This window comes from Equus asinus, chromosome 22 (genome assembly GCF_041296235.1).
Source record: "Equus asinus isolate D_3611 breed Donkey chromosome 22, EquAss-T2T_v2, whole genome shotgun sequence".
In the NCBI taxonomy this organism is placed as follows: domain Eukaryota; kingdom Metazoa; phylum Chordata; class Mammalia; order Perissodactyla; family Equidae; genus Equus; species Equus asinus.
In genome coordinates this window covers 68,000,333-68,017,606 of record NC_091811.1, presented here as the reverse complement: position 1 = coordinate 68,017,606, position 17,274 = coordinate 68,000,333, and the positions used below count along the sequence as shown (strand labels likewise).

At 41.6% G+C, this 17,274-nt stretch overlaps 1 protein-coding gene and 1 long non-coding RNA gene across 3 annotated transcripts in view; one reads left to right on the top strand and one right to left on the bottom strand.

Moving 5' to 3' along the window:
- Positions 1-68: 68 nt before the first annotated feature.
- On the top strand, positions 69-16,622 carry LOC123279792 (uncharacterized). Its single transcript, XR_011497033.1, has 2 exons — positions 69-377; positions 15,503-16,622. It is a non-coding gene; the product is annotated as an uncharacterized lncRNA (long non-coding RNA).
- NUP107 (nucleoporin 107) overlaps positions 8,773-17,274 on the bottom strand; it is a 43,813-nt gene continuing 35,311 nt past the window's right edge. For both annotated transcript variants that reach the window (XM_014860682.3, XM_014860681.3), the window contains exons 23-28: positions 16,434-16,536; positions 15,806-15,966; positions 14,861-14,986; positions 14,348-14,461; positions 9,539-9,706; positions 8,773-9,119 (exon numbers count right to left, since the gene is read on the bottom strand). In XM_014860682.3, coding sequence (XP_014716168.1) covers positions 8,994-9,119; positions 9,539-9,706; positions 14,348-14,461; positions 14,861-14,986; positions 15,806-15,966; positions 16,434-16,536 — 798 coding nt within the window. In that variant the 3' untranslated portion in view covers positions 8,773-8,993. The remainder of the gene's footprint in view (positions 9,120-9,538; positions 9,707-14,347; positions 14,462-14,860; positions 14,987-15,805; positions 15,967-16,433; positions 16,537-17,274) is intronic.

The window sequence follows — 17,274 nt, the reverse complement described above, 5'->3', positions numbered from 1 at the left end:
CACGTCGCGCGCCCCGCCCCTCTGCGGCGGCCACGTGACTCGGGGCGCTCGCGCTTCCGCCCCGAGCTGGGGGGCGGAGCGGCCTCCACCGCGCGCAGGCGCGTTGGGCTCTGGCTGCCCGGGCCCGAGCCGGCTGGGCTGGGCTGGGACCGTTTTGCTGTCGGCGTTTCCGGTGTCCGGCATCCGGAAGCATCCTGGAGGAGAGGCGCGCTGAAGCTGTTGGCCAGTGGTTCGGAGGCGACAGGTGCTGAGCCAGCTGAGTCCCTGCCAGAGGGGAAAGCGTTACTTCTTGAAAGCATATTTTTAAACATTTTATTTTAGAAACCCAGACATAGGGAAGAGTAGACAGTGTGGTGAACCGTCATATACTCATCACGGTTAGTAAACTGTTCAGATTTCCTTCCTTTTGAATCAGCGTTTGGCTTTTTCACGTTTTAGAAGAGTGTCTGTTTTAAATGTTCCAATATACTTGGTTAGAGTTGTACATAATGTTCTACCGTATTTTAAATTTATTTCATCTGTTGTTACATCACTTTACTTACTCCAAACATCGTGCATTTGGGTTTCTTTGACCCTTGATTAGCCTTGCCAGTGATTTGTCTTTTTTTTTTTTTTTGAGGAAGATTACTCCTGAGCTGACTGCTGCCAGTCCTCCTCTTTCTGCTGAGGAAGACTGGCCCTGAGCTGACATCTGTGCCCATCTTCCTCTACTTTATACGTGGGACGCCTGCCACAGCATGGCTTGATAAGTGGTGTGTAGGTCCCTCCTGGGATCTGAACCCATGAACCGTGGGCTGCCCAAGTAGAGTGCACAAATTTAACCGCTAACCAGCAGCCCAGCCCCAGTAATTTGTCTATTTTATTGACCTTTTCAAAGATTACTTCTACTGATTTTGTTTCAAGTCATTACTGTTTTCATTCTGACTTTTCCCCTCAATTTCTTGAATAGAATATTCAGTTCAGTTATTTTTATTTAAAAATAAAAGGATTTAAGGGTGTGAGTTAACCCCTTAGAGTAGCGCTGCCCACCCTCCTCTGGACAATGTAACAATGTAACATTCTCCTTGTCCTTAATTCCAAGGCAGTCTGATGACAGCCTTAATTTCCCCTCTGAGGTAAGCATTATGCCAGCACTCCTTGAGCCCGGCTTTGTGCAGGGGGCGGTATTTGGCGCTTGGGAGGTAATGGCAAGTGAAACCAGACCAGACCCTCTCTCAGAAGTTAGGAGGGAAGACTGGTACTAAAGAATTATAAACCGTAATAAATGACTCTTCTGAAGCGACGAAATATGGTCCTGTGAACGTATCCTAGAAGAACCTGATCTAAACGTGGGAAGGGGAGGTAGTCAAGGGCTTCCCCAAGGAAACGACTCTTAGAATAAGATTTGAGAACGAGCAGAAGTTAATTAGGCAGTGTCCGAAGTCCAGCCGTGGTTCTCCTGATATGCGTTGTTGCCCATACCCGCCAGACTCCAGCAATCAGCAATCCCTGCTGTATTCTGTGCCTTTTTTCTGGTAAAGATTGGCACCTGAGCTAACAACTGTTGCCAATCTTTTTTCTTTCTTCTTTCTCTCCCCAAAGCCCCCTAGTGCATAGTTGTATTTTTTAGTTGTGGGCCCGTCTACTTGTGGCATGTGGGAGACTCAGCATGGCCTGATGAGTGGTGCCATGTCCGGGCCCAGGATCCGAACCAGCAAAACCCTCAGCTGCTGAAGCAGAGCACGCGAACTTAACCACTCCGCCACGGCGCTGGCCCCTGTGTTCTGTGCCTTTTCCATTATATATTTGTATTGCCATCCTCCCTTCCAGTTTGGGAGGTTTTTGATTACTCTTTCAATCTCTTTACTTGTGATTGATCTATTCAGTTTCTCTATTTCTTCTTGATTCAGTTTTCGGAGGTGTATGAGTCCAAGAATTCAGCTATTTCTTCTATATTGGCCAATTTGTTGGCATATAGTTTTTCGTAGTATTCTCTTATAATCTTTTGTATTTCTGTGGTATCTGTTGTAATTTTTCCTCTTTCATTTCTAATTTTATTTGAGGCTTCTCTCTTTTTTTCTTGTGAGTCTGGCTAAGGGTTTGTCAATTTTGTTTATCTTCTCAAAGAACCAGCTCTTAGTTTCATTGATCCTTTGTACCTTTTTTTGGTTTCAATTTTATTTCTGCTCTAATTTTTATTATTTCCCTCCTTCTGTTCACTTTGGGCTTCATTTGTTCTTCTTTTTCTAGTTCTGTTAGGTGTGGTTTAAGATTGCTTATTTGAGATTTTTCTCGTTTGTTAAGGTAGGCCTGTATTGCTATGAATTTCCCTCTTAGGACTGCTTTTGCCATATCCCGTATGAGATGGTGTGTTGTATTTTCATTTTCATTTGTCTCCAGAGATTTTTTTATTCCTCCTTTAATTTCTTCAGTGATCCCTTGGTTGTTCAGTAGCACGTTGTTTAGTCTCCACATCTTTGTCGCTTTACCATCTTTTTTCTTGTAGTTGATTTCTAGTTTCATAGCATTATGGTTGGAAAAGATGCTTGATATGATTTCAATCTTCTTGAATTTATTGAGGTTTGCCTTGTTTCCCAACATATGGTCTGTCCTTGAGGATGTTCCATGTGCCCTTGGGAAGGATGTGTGTTCCGATGGTTTCGGATGGAGTGTTCTGTGTGTCTATTAAGTCCATCTGGCCTAGGTTTTTCATTTAATTCTACTGTTTCCGTGTTGACTTTCTGTCTGGATGATCTATCCATTGATGGAAGTGTGTTGAGGTCCCCTACTATTATCGTGTTGCTGTTAATTTCTCCTTTTAGGTCTGTTAATACTTGCTTTATGTACTTTGGTGCTCCTGTGTTGGGTGCATATATATTTATAAGTGTTATGTCCTCTTGGTGGAGTGTCCCTTTTATCATTATATACTGCCCCCTTTGGTCTCTCTTTACTTGTTTTGTCTTGAAGTCTACTTTGTCTGATAAAAGTATGGCAGCGCCTGCCTTCTTTTGTTTGCCATTAGCTTGGAGTATCATCTTCCATCCCTTCACTCTGAGCCTGTGTTTGTCGTTAAAGCTGAGGTGTGTTTCCTGGAGGCAGCATATTGTTGGGTCTTGTTTTTTAATCCGTCCAGCCACTCTGTGTATTTTGATTGGAGAATTCAATCTATTTACATTTAGAGTGATTATTGATATATGAGCAGTTAATGCTGCCATTTTATCACTCGTTTTCTGGTGGTTCTGTATTTCCCTTGTTTCTTGTCCTGTATGTTTCAGACTGCCAATTCAGTTTGGTGGCTGTCTATGATGGTTTTCTCAGTATTTGTCATTTGACTTTCTGTTCTGACTTTTTGTTTAGTGGTTACTATGAAGTTTGTATAAAAGATCTCATACATGAGATAGTCCATTTTCTGATAGCCTCTTATTTCCTTAGTCTAAGCAAGTTCCATCCCTTTCCTCTCTGCTGGCTAAATTATTGTTCTCACAATTTATTCTGTTTTGTGTTGTGAGTTTGTGGTTAAAATAAAGTGATTATAGTTATTTTTGATGTTTTCCTTCCCTTTATCTTTAATGTTATAATTAAGTGTTTGCTAACCTGTTCTGATGGAGAGCTGCAATTTTCTCATTTTGTCTGCCTATTTATTTCCTTGCTCAAGGCTTCGTAAACCCTTTCTTTCTTTTCTTTTCTTTTCTTTTCTTTCCTTTCTTTTCTTTCTTCCCTTCCTTCCTTCCTTCCTTTCTCTCTCTTTCTTTCTTTTTTTTTTCTTTCAGGTATGAGGGCCTTCTTGATCATTTCATCTAGGAGACGGTCTTGTGGCAATGAACTCCCTCAGCTTTTGTTTATCTGGGAAAGTTTTTATTTCTCCATCATCTGAAGGATGATTTTGCTGGATAGAGTATTCTTGGCTGAAAGTTTTTGTCTTTCAGAATTTTGAATATATCATCCCACTCTCTCCTAGCCTGTAAGGTTTCTGCTGAGAAATCTGCTGAAAGCCGGATAGGGGTTCCTTTGTAGATTATTTTCTTCTGCCTTGCTGCCCTTAGTATTTTTTCTTTGTCATCAACTTTTGCCAGTTTTACTACTATATGCCTTGGAGAAGGTCTTTTTACATTGATGTAATTAGGAGTTCTGTTATCTCCTTTCACTTGTAATTCCATCTTCTTCCCCAGGTTTGGAAAGTCCTCAGCTATTATTTCTTTGAGCAAGCTCTCTGCTTCTCTCTCCCCCTCTTCCCTTCTGGAATACCTATGATCCTTATGTTGTATTTTCTTATTGAGTTGGATACTTCTCAGATAATTTCTTCATTTCTTTTTAGTCTTAGTTCTCTCTCCTCCATGTGAAGCATTTCTATATTTCTATCCTCTAAAATGGTCATTCTGTCTTCCGTAATATCAGCTCTGTTATTTAAGGACTCCAGATTTTTCTTTATCTCATTCATTGTGTTTTTAATCTCCAAGATTTCTGGTTGGTTTTTCTTTATAGTTTCAATTTCTTTTGAAGAATGTGAAGAATTCCTTCCATTCATTAATTTTATTCCTGATTTCATTGAACTGTCTGAGTTTTTTTGTAACTCGTTGTGTTTTCTATGATAGCTATTTTGAATTCTCTGTCATTTAGATTGTAAATTTCTGTGACTTGAGGATTGATTTCTGGGTGCTTGTCGTTGTCCTTCTGGTCTGGAGTGTTAGCTACCTCTTCACGCTCTTTGATGGGGTGGACTTATGCCCTTGCATAGTGGTAGTATCTGGTCTCACATTCCACCTGCCACCACTGGAAGAGGGGTGCAGGAGCTGTGTATTCTGAGCCTCCTGCAGTCCCTGGCTGTTGAGCCTGTCTCTTGGAAGCTGTGCTGACAGGGTCTGTCTGCATTTGCCTGCAGGCTGCCACTGCTTTACACACATAGGCACACAGGTGCTCTGGCAGGGGTCTCCAGCTCTGGCTGACTGGCTGAGCTGATGCACTGGGTGGGAGGGGCTCTCTCTTTCACATGCAGTCCCAGGGGTGATCCTGCTCCACCCTCGCTCTCTGCCCTCGTGGGATGCTTGGCTTGGTGAAGATGCCCCTGTGATTGCTTAGCCTCCTCAGCGGTGGAGTGTTCCCACAGGCTGGGAGGCAACTCTGAGAGCGAAGGTGTTCCTGCAGAGGGCTGCCCCCACCCCATCAGAGCCGCGTGTGGTCCTGTGCCCTAGATTGCTGTCCTTTGGGGAGGCAGAGGAGTTCCTCTTACCTCCTTCCTCTGTCTCCCGGGGGTCCAGCACCTCCACCTTCAGATGTCTGGCTGCGTGGGCCTCTCAGACGTCTTTTGTGGTGTATGAATACCCTCTGTTGGTTTATGAGAGTCCTTTTTGTTGTATCTTAGCAGGGAGAGTCTAAGGGAGGAGCTCCTTCTTCATGATGCTGACATCCCTCCCTTCCAGTTTGGATCCACAGAGCCCTCCCTGAGCAATGCTTTACAGCATTCACCCTCTCCTGCACTCCAGATAAGAGCCTAGACCCCCCATCTTCATTTAGTGTATTCAAATCATGGCTCCTTGTGATTATAGATTTGGATTGATAATCTTAGCATGGATGGTAAATTATGTTTTTATCATTCCTCAATTTCTGTTATAATATTTGAAAATGGTTAAAATATGAACTCTGAAATTTGGGTTAAAAGATAAAAATACCTAGTGGGTTCCAGCTGCCATTTGGTGTAGGGTCATTCAAGACCTTCCTGAGTCTAACCACATCTTTGACACTCATCCAGTTTTCCAGTGTTCCAGAACACGTACCTGTCCAGGCTGACTTATTGGCTCAGTGACTTTCTCTACCTCCTTCACCAGAGCACAGCTGCCCTAACCCTTATTCATCCTGAAATGTGATGATTATCCTTTTTCTTATTTACAGATGTTGAAAATTGAGGTTCATGGCTGTTATCTTGCAGCTAGAATTGGATGAGACTAAGATTCAAACCCAAGTTTCTCTGGCTCCACGGCCCACTTTCCCTCCTTTTTATTATGGAAAATTTCAAACTTGTGCAAAGTTAAAATGGTGTGGTGAAGCCTCCTGTACCCATCGCCTGGTTTCACAAACTGCCCTTCTGGTTTTGTATATACCCACACCTCCATTCAATTTTTAAAAGGTAAATTTGCATTCTTTCAAGTGCACAAATCTTAAACTGTAGTTTTTGACAAATGGATGCATTTGTGTAACCCACACTCCTGTCAAGATACAGAATATTTCCATCACCCCACAAAATTCCCTAGAGACACCCCTCCCCACCCCCAAGTGGAAGCCCCCGTTCTGATTTTTCTTCACCAGATTGGTTTTAACTGTTCTAGAACACCTTATAATTAATTGGTCATACGTGTGCTCTTCTTATGTCTAGGTTCTTTTGTGGAGTAGATCAATTCTTTCCTTTCACATTGCTGAGTAGTATTGTTTCATATGAACATAACCACAATTTGTTTAGCCATTCTCCTATTGATGGGCATTTGGGTCATTTCGGTCATTTCCAGTTTTGGGCTATTGTAAATAATGCTGCTGTCAATACTTTTGTAGTGTTTTTGTGGCATTTATTTTCATTTCTCTTGGGTACACATGTAGGAGTGAAATTTCTTGGTTAAAGGGTAGGTGATTATAAGAAATAGTCAAAACTTTCCCCCAAAATTACACCACTTACATTCTCCCCAGCAATGTATCACTCACAGTTGCTCAGCATCCTTGCAGCCAGTTGTGTTGCCAGCCTTTTTACTTTAGCCGTTTTGATGGGGATGTGTAGTGATCTCTCGTGGATTTAATTTGCATTCACCATTGATTTGAGCGCTTTTTCATGGGCTCACTGGTTATGTATGTCTTCCTTTGTGAATCACCTGTTCTAGTATTTTGCCCACTTTTTAGGTTTTTTTGTCCTTTTTTATTGAGTTGTAAGAGTTCTTTATATATTCTGGATATGAGTTGTTTGGTCAGATATATTTTTGCAAATATTCTCTCCTAGTCTGTGGCTTGCTTATTTATTTTCTTACTGGTGTCTTTGTGAGCAGTTTTATATTTTTATCAGTTTTTTCCTTTATGGTTATTGCTTTCTGTCTCTTGTATAGGAAATACTTGCTTACTCTCAGGTGAGAAAGATATTCTTTTTTTTAAAGGCTTTACAGTTTTAGCTGTTATATTCAGGTTTACAATCCATCTCTAATCAATTTTTCGGTATGGTATACAGTGGGAGTCGAGGTTCATTTAGTTTCCATGTGGATCTTCAGTTGTTCCATCACGATTAGTTGAACTCCACCTAGATCTTTTATTTTGAAAATTTTAAATCTACAGGAAAGTTGAATGACTAGCATAATAAACACTCCTGTCCCTTCACACTGATTCACTGGTTAACATTTTGCTATATTTGCTTTATCTGTGTCAACTTTTAAAGCTGGACCATTTTGTAGTGCAGATTTCATGACCTTTCATGCTACGTTGTGCAGCATGCATCTCCTGAGAATAAGGACAGTCACCTACCTACCATAATACCATTAAGGCACCTAAGAAAATCAACATTCAGTCATGCTCACTAATAGACCATCTGTTTTCCTACTGGAGTTTTGATAGGAATTGTGTTAAACCTGTGTATCAATTTGGGGGAGACTTGACATCTTTACTATGTTGAGTCTTCCAATTAATGAACATGGTGTGTCTCCATTTATTTTGCTCTTTGGTTTCTTTCATCGGTATTTTGTAGTTTTTCAGCATACAAATCCCACATGTGTTTTGTTAGTTACACTTCCATATCAGTTCATACTGCTCCACCTCAGTTTTTAAATGGCTGCGTGGGAAGGCATAAGAATTAAAGAGGCTTCGATAAGTGAACATTTCATCTTGGGTCACTTTAGCTAGCCTAAATCAAAACTTGAGGCAGAACCCACTGTCTCTACACCTCTTCCCAGCCAATGCCAGGACGACAGTTATGATCAATGACTGCTGTCTGCCTCAGGTACAGGAGGGCTACCAGTACCCACCTGATTTAAGCCAGAATGCCCTGAACCTAGCTGATTAGAATCACCTATGGTGTATTATATTCAACAGTGCAAATCCTGTGGCCCCATCCCAGGCCTCCTGAGCCGGCCATCTCTAAGGGGAGCATCCTCAGATATGTACTGAACTCCTCAGGAGGGTTCAGGTGGTGAGCCAGCTGTGGGAGTTACTAGCCTAGACGGTCTTTTGTGTTTGAGTTGCACTCTCTCCCATTTGTGAGTCCTGTGCTCTTGTCCCTTTGGCACACTTGCTGATGTGCAGATGTGTACTCCCCAGTTCTTGGCCTTTCTCATGCCGATTCCTTAATCTGTAGTGCCTTCACCTTCCTGTGCTTTAGTCTCTTTGCAAATTCAGTGCATTACTCAGACCCCAGCCCAAATCCTACTTCCTTGGAGACCTTTTAGCTGGAAGTCATTTCTTCCTGTTCTGATTCCTTGCGTCTCCCCTGCTAGGAGGGCTGGATTTGATCTCGCAGCTTCTGTACCCCAGTGTCCCCAGTGCTCACTGTGCGCCAGATACCACACTCGGCCCATTTTAGAGCAGGTTTGCTGAATGAGTTAATAAACTAGAAATGTCTTCAAAATAAAGAAAATAATATTCTTGCTATGTTCACCATCTTAATTGTAATATTTAAAAAACACTAAATTTTATGATAAATGAGAAATTACACCCCTGGCTTAAAAATGAATCTCCTTTTTATCATCTTCATAATTTTAAGATATCAGAGTACTAATAATCACAGGAAAAAATAGGAAATTCAGTTTCTTATTACATAAAGAGACAATCCTGGAATTTTTAAGAACAGCAAATTTTAATTTTTATATGATTTTATTAATAAACAGGGAAATACTAATATAATACATTAACAGTGCCACCATAATATTCTGAAAAGTACAAAATTCAAATATCTAAATTTTACAAACGTTTTCCCCATAACTCAAAAGAAAAAACCCAGTAATTACAAATATGTATATTTTATAAGAAATTCCCATTTATCACGGAAATTAGTGTGATTACAAAGAGTGGGTGAATTCGGACTGAATCTCATAACCTAACGGATCAAGACCCTGGTCTAGGAGCGTTAGGGAGGACTCTCTCAACTTCTGCAGCAATTTCCTGAGCTCCTCCTTAGAAAATACCTGATGGTAAAAAAAGAGAAAAAGTTAAGAATGAGAACAAAGTATGAACCTACTGTCACCTAAGCAACCTGATTAGCTTAACGCAAGAAGAAATTCCTCTTTTAAGATTTGTGCAGCCAGAGGCCAGCACATTAGCATGGCCCAAGAACTTGAGAGCTGCGTCTCTGAGCCAGTCTGTGTGCTTCTAACTGCTTAGAAACGTATACATATTTTTGGAAAAAAGCACAAACATAACTGGACCATCATCACTTTAAGGAAATCTAAGCATCATTTTTGAAATGGCTGCATGGTAAGGTACAAGAATTAAAGAGGCTTTGATAAGTGAACAAGCTAAAAAATATAAACACATCTCACAAAATGAAATATTACAGAAATTATCAGATCACTAAAATCTAAAAGTGCAATGCTCTGGAACTTACCAGATACAGTTTGTGGCGCTCAGAGGACACCATATCTGCTAACTGCAGGCATTCCTGATACTGGCCAGTACTGTGCAATATGGTGTGAAGCAGAAAACACAGCATAGGCAGACAAAGCTTTCTCAGTAAAACCATCTGATGTGTTCTTTCATGGTCTTCTTCAGCATCCTACAGACAGACATCAAGCAGTCACTTTAACAACTTTAAGCTAAATACACTTATAAAAAAATCAAGGACTAAATCAAAACCGAAATGCAAGTGCCCATTAAAAATAAGACAAGGGCAGTTCAGTCATGGTATCGAGTAGACAAGGCTGGCACAAAAGCATGAAGACGAACAAAATACACTACAGAGGAGTCACAGATGTGATAATGGACTCAAAATGCTTCTGAATTTGCATTTCTAGTATACAAACATATACAACGGGAATAAGCAAGACTGAAGCCCACCAAGGCAAACATCAGAGCAGAAGACAACCCCACCCGGACACGCGCAGATGGAGGTGCCACCGCTCCCAGGAGGGCTGAGAACCCACCAGACCACCGCAGGGGCTGCGGTCACGGGAGAGAGGGACAGGGAGGGACAGCTTCATGGCAAATGCTTTTTTTCCGCCTGGGAAAGATTCACCCTGAGTAACATCTGTTGCCAATCTTCCTCTGCTTTTTTTCCCTCCCCACAGCCTCAGTACATAGTTGTATATCCTAGTTGTTAGTCCTTCTAGTTCATCTCTGTGAGCCACTGCCACAGCATGGCTTCTGACAGATGGGTGGGGTGGTTCTGCACCTGGGCACCAAACTGGACTGTCAAAGGGGAGCACGCTGAACTTTAACCACTAGGCGTCAGGGCTGGCTCAGCACTTCTTATAAGTATACATAGATCTTTCTAGAAAGTTACGTGGGAGTAAGAGTGCAGAAGACCTTTTACGCCCTCTACAGTTTCTTACAACACATTTGAAAACTCAAATAATTAAAATAATAAAAAGGTACCCAACCACACTAAGATTTCTGAAATAATCTTAAAAATAGGAAGGAAATCCACAGAACTGATGGTGTAAAACAAAATAGAAAGAGGAGAAGCTAAAACAACTGCTCCTTTGAGAAGCCTAATAAGACACCTACTGACTTTTTAAAAAGGCGGCATCTTCTTAGAAGTTTGGAAATTGTTTTTCTTTATGACAGTTATATCAATCACTAAAAATATCTTCATGTGAGAGGCTGTATTAAGTTGCTAAAGCATTTTTCAAAGGCAGATATGGGTGGAGGTGTGAAGCAACACGATGTAATCTGGTAATTCTACCAATGGGTAATTGTACTTAGTCTGACCTGGGTCAGATTCCACACTTAGGGAAAATCACTGTCTATCGATGTTTCAGTCTTTGTTTTGAGAGATAAGTACACAAAAGCAAACATTAAAATGCATGCTTTGCATTTCCTTAGCTTTAAAAAGGAAAGCTTCTCCATTTCTTTTCCCCAGGAGGCACTCACCACCTTCAGAGGTGGATTTCACACACCTCACAGTCTTACTTGTAATTCCTGTTAGCGATTTCTACTGGAACCTGTTAAGGATGAGAGGACTGCTTCCTCCTGGGTCATTCCATCTGTGCCAGATGTCGTCTTTCCCCTTATGCTAAAGAGGCAAAGTACCCCTGGCTCCTAGACTCCTTATCACCCCCAGGTAGCTGCAGGCTTTTTTTTTTTTAAGATTTTATTTTTCCTTTTTCTTTCAAAGCCCCCTGGTACATAGTTGTGTATTTTTAGTTGTGGGTCCTTCTCACTGTAGCATGTGGGACACTGCCTCAGCATGGCTTGACGAGTGGTGCCACATCCGCGCCCAGGATTTGAACTGTTGAAACTCTGGGCCACCGAAGCGGAGTGCACGAACTTAACCACTCGGCCACGGGGCCGGCCCCAGCTGCAGGCTTTTTAACAGCCTTATCTCACAGGATGGATTCTGGCACTGCTTCTCCTGAATCCTGCTGCTGCCAAATGTCAGCAGTGTTACAGGAGATCTCTTTGGCTGACTCTAGTGGATTCCCATCCCAGCAGATCAGGGGCTGTCAACCGTCTAGAATCATGCCTGATAGATCCAGCAATTTGCCACAAGGAAAAGGGAACACATTATTCTGCCACAACCTATGATATTTCCCTCATCTAAATAAAGAAAAGGTTTGAAAAATCCTGTAAATATAAAAAACGAAAAGATTCTTTCCATCAGGGACATACGGTGCCTTATATGTGAGAAAAACTGACTAACTGATTTGTGCTGAAAGCAGGAGCTGACCTGTACTGACATTAGAGGTATCCCTAACATGAAGACAGTGCCTTCACCCCAATAATGTAGTGCCATTCATTTGCCAAGTATTTCCTGAAAGCCTCTTATGTTCCAGGCATTATTTTAAGAGCCAGAGTCAGAGAAATGAAGGAAACAATGCTGCTCCCTTCCACAAGGTTGCATCCTAACGAGAGGAGACATACAAAAAGCAAATAAATGTACATTATATCAGATTGTGATAAGTGCCACTAAGAAAACTAACGCAGGATAAGGAGATAGAAAGTAAGAGGTGGGTGCATATACATACACATGCTATTAGGATAGGGTGGCTGGGGTTGGGAGGGTCTCTAAAGAGATGACGTTTGAGCAGCCTGCTGAAGGAAGCAGGGAGGCCACCCGTGCAGACATCTCGGGGAAGGAGCGTTCTTGGCAGAGGAGGAACAGCAAAGAGGCCCAGGAGCGGGACCGTAGTGAGGGGAGGGCAGCAGCGTGCAGGACTGGGGAGGTGGTCAAGTCCAGTGTGCGTGATCCTGGACGTCAAGAAAAATCTGTGTTTTATTCAAAGTGCAGTGAGAAGCCATCAGAAGGTTCTGAGTAGGAGAGTGACATCTATTTCATTTTAAAAGGATTGGGGCTGATCTGTGTGAGAAAGGAACTGTAGAAGAAAGAGTGGGAAGCAAGGGAAAGACAGTTGAGGCTTTGACAAGACGAGAATGTGGTGGAGGCAGAGATGGCGACAAGTAGGTAAAGATGACCTGCCTGCTCCATCCTCCTGCCTCCACACAAGGGGACCATTCTACAGTCTGTAAAAACCTGAGGTACAGACTAAGAGACAGCGTGGAATGCCAGGGCTATCCTGAACAGCTGTGCTTGCACAATGGTGTCTGGCCAGGTGAAGGAGTGGGGGTTGTGCTCCAGTCTATGGGTTACACGCACTTGGCATGCACTCTCTGTGTAAGAGAAGGGTACCATTTCCCTTCTTATACAAGTTTCTGTGCACCATATTTCTGTGTACCATTTCCTAATTCTTACACAAGTGATGCATGTGCTAGTGGGAGCCTTGAATAATTCCCTATTTTGTTGAAGATGTAAGAATATTAAGCTAAACTCAACCGAGGTGACTCAAAATATCATAATTTATCATTTGAGCGTCCAAGAAACCTGTTCTTGTCTGGAGTAGATCTGAAGAAGTGACTGAGACTGAATATTGATTTTTAAATATTTGAGAAAACAAAGTGGTTATCATCCAGTGCTTTCCATTCCAATGCCATTTTTACAATACACCAGACTATTTTGTGGCTTTCATGATCTAATCTACTAAGATTAACTACTAATTAGAATAAAGATTTATGTATAAATAAGGCACTCAAGTCTTCAAAATTTAAAGGACATTTTTTTAGCATTTTGCAACACTAAAATTTTATCTCCATGAACACCAGCACAAGTCAGAACAGAAGAGTTTAGCCTGAGGAATGTGCTAAAGCTTCAAAACTATGAAGTCAGCAGAGTTCCAGTATGAATTTTAGGATAAGAAGTGGAGACTGTTAAGGTAATTACTCTATCAGGAATAGTAGCAAATTGGGGCTCAAATTGTCTCCTGTGCCTATTGTTTTTTGCTTCTGATCAGAAAAGGGAAGCCAGAGGAGCTAGAAAAATGGAGTAGCCAAAGAAATAGCAGTGACTATATTGGGACATGGGAACGGTGGAAGGGAAGATACCAAGGACACTCCTTGGTTTCTCTGAAGAGCCAAGACCCCAGCACTTCAGTTCACCTTGCAGGGATCACAGGTCTGCAGAGGCAAAACTCATCACTCCCTGCGTCCATCACACCCCAGGGCCGGCCTCAGTGTCCTCCCTGCACGTGACGGTCACCTGCAGCACCCTTCCTCTCCTCGGCTCCTGCAAGTTCTACCCCATTCGTTCAAGACTCAGGCAAACGCAGCACCGTTTGAGCATCCCATCCAGATCTCTTCCAGGAAGAAGCAACCTGTTCTTTTCCCAAACTCATAAAATATTTAATCTATGCTTCTGTAACTGGTTCTCAACCCAGGCTACACATTAAAGCTCTCCAGGTGATTAAAAAAAAGGCCCAGTCCCACCTCAGACCAATTATGTCAGAACCTCTAGGGCTGGAAGCCAGTGTCTTTCAAAGGCTCCTCAGGTCACTCAGTGGACAGCTCAGAGGGGAGAGCCACTGCTTCATGTACGTCTCACTCACGCTACTAGACTTATCTTCACACCCCTAAACTGACTTGAGTACATGTATAATTAAGGTTTTAGGTCCTGAATTTAAAAAAATTAGATTTCAGTATCCTGAGTGAACATATTATATCTGCAGAAATCGTTTACCCGAGAGTCAAATATTCCTATGCCCTAGTAGTGTTTGCAGTTTTGGCTTAAATTATGGGATGCTCAGTTGTAAGCACAATGGTTATAGAAGATCGACAGACGCTCCTGTTGAGACAGAACTTTAAAAAAAGACATAGTTTGTTTTGAGGTTTTTTTTGCATTCAGCTATAAATAATGCGCACAGCTTACCTCTCTCACATCCACCATCCACCCTCCATCAACAAACAACAAGACGTTGTACATTTTTTCCTTCACGTCAGCAGTTAGGGCATCCAAGTGCCCTTTCCAGATACTGTAATCCATCTGCAAAGCAGACACAGAGCAGATGTATAATGGGCTGAACCCAACGAAGGATGGATTTGTAAAGTACAGACAGGAATATACACATGGAACATCATTCTGAAGAGCTGACATTGTCAGCCAAATATAAATATAAATATCAACATCAACAGATTGCAGGTAAACAAAACACTAAAATGTTAACTTTGTAAATGAACACTAATGACACCTGAAGGTATGTTTTATGTTTGGTTAATTATCTACAGAAAAGTAAATAAATAGATGGCTCTTTTTCAAAGTGGAACGTTACTGGGAAGATCGCCTGTTACAATAGGAATGTCGTTGCTGAGGAAGTAACCTCTTTAAATATATGACATATATTTTTTAGGTGTAATAGACGTGTCTCATCTATATTCAACGTACCTCATATTTCTTTTCTTTGTGTTCATGAGCCACTTTCTCAGTGAAAGTTGCCTGAGTTATCAAAGTAGGTTTTTGTGGAGCCGAATTCATATGCTTAAACCACTCATTAAAGGTTTCATGGGCTTCCTAAAATGTAAAATAAAATAGAAAGATATGAAAAAGAAATAAAACTTTTCACATATGTTCAACAAAGCTTTTAAAATTTGGTTCTTAGAAATAATTTTGCAGCATCAAGAAATAAAACTGTTTAATATTTACTTTTTATGCACAAAGAATCACTGTGAATAACTGTTTTGTGAATAACAGCAAGGTGTATATATATGTGTGTGTGTGTGTGTATGTTGTGTTTTCTGGGACCCACTCCTCAGCACCCTGCTACATATGTATCTTGGCATTTATCAGTCTGTGATGTTGTCGTCACCCTGTGATGATGTCACCTTGTGATGTTGTCACTCTGTGAGTACGCATGTTTACATGTGTCTTGACTAGCCTATTAGCTTTCAGAGGACAAGGATGGACAGCCATCCACAGATTAAGTGCTAGAACCCAGCCCAATGAAATTACTTCATTGTTTGTTGAATGAAGTTGTAGTAAGTATGTTATTTTAGTCATAACAAATATACAATATCTTGCTTTTCTCAGTTACTGCCAAACAGCAGAAATACTGAAGTTGAGACAAGCATTCAGAGACACCTAAGCAAACAGAAGTCTCAGACGTCACACACTGTCTGCCACGTGAGACGTTCTTGGTTGTGAGCACTGATGACAGGCTCAGGCTGACGAAGGCCAGGGCATGAATGCTCTGCCCTTGTGGACCAGACAGCACACAGTCACAGGGAGAGAGGACGAGTCAGTCTACCTCTGGAAAACAGTCCAGAGTCTGCAAGTGAATCAGAAAAATCATCACGAAGACAGGCACATTTGTGGTTTTCTTCCCAATCTCACCAAATAAGCTCTAATGCACAGATGTTCTCTGATGGCATTATCGTCTTCGGCAGGAAGTGGACTTTCCATTCCTTGTTCCTCCCACTGATTGTAGATTTCTGCTATCGAGTCCTGAGGAATCTTCACAAATACTTCTTTTGCAGCTTCATGCTTTTTTGATGCTGTGAAAAAGATATACCATTTTCAATATATGTGGATTTCTATGTAATGGTTTAAAGGAGCCGAATCATTGGTTTGCAACTTTTACAGTCGGCCGTAACCAGTTCAGATCCCAAGATACTTCTGTTACAAGTCTGGGTGATCTTTCTGCCTAATGGGCCAGCTTTTCCCTTATTTCAGTGTGACAGTCACAAAAGGATTCATTAGGTGCAGTTACTTTACATACGTCTGTGTCTTAAAAAAAAGTAATTATATTTTTCAAAGTCTTAAGACTATATGCAAAATTGAGTGGACGTGAAAATTCACTGTTAAATCTGTTCTGTTTCCTAACACCAGGTTTGATATATAAGAGTGGCTGTTCTGTACCCTCCCCTACTGGAAGGGTTAGAAAAACAAAACACAAAACAAAGTTCAAGAATATATGGATTTGAACCAAAACTTTAAAAAAGAATATAAAAATACAGCATACCCAAGAATTTCCTCATTATCGCATTGCCTTGTTTTAGTGCTTCTGCCCTCTGTGCTGGGTCAAATACCAACCAGTCAATTACATCAATCTTCAAACGGTCCTCCTGTTCATTTAAATGAAAAAAAGAAACATCAATTTTTTTTTTTTGGAGGAAGATTAGGCCTGAGCTAACATCTGCTGCCAATCCTCCTCTTTTTGCTGAGGAAGACTGGCCCTGAGCTACCATCTGTGCCCATCTTCCTCTACTTTATATGTGGGACGCCTGCCACAGCATGGCTTGACAAGAGGTGCCGTGTCCACACCCAGGATCTGAACCGGTGAACCCTGGGCCACTGAAGTGGAACGTGCAAACTTAACTGCTGCGCCACTGGGCCGGCGCCCTCCCCACCCTTTTTTCATGAGGAATATTGTCCCTGAGCTAACATATGTGCATATGCCAAGCTTCCTCTATTTTGAATGTGGGACACTGCCACAGCATGGCTTGATGAGTGGTGTGCAGGTCCACACCCAGGATCCAAACCCGCGAACCCTGGGCCACCAAAGTGGAGCGCACGAACTTAACCACTATGCCACTGGGCCAGCCCCAACAATTTTGTTTTTTTCTAAGATATTATGCAAATCATAGAATTAACTTATACTTGCATTTCGAGTGAACATCATTTTCCCTCAAGTTATACAAAATCATGAAAGAATCTAGCTTTCCTTAGCTTATTTTCACATTTAATGGCTCTCCATTGGATTATAGAGAAATGTACTGGACTGTGACTCTGGAATCAAATATTGTGTACCATCAACTTAACCATAGGAGTCCTTTAAGCACTACTCTCAAGCTTTTTTCTTT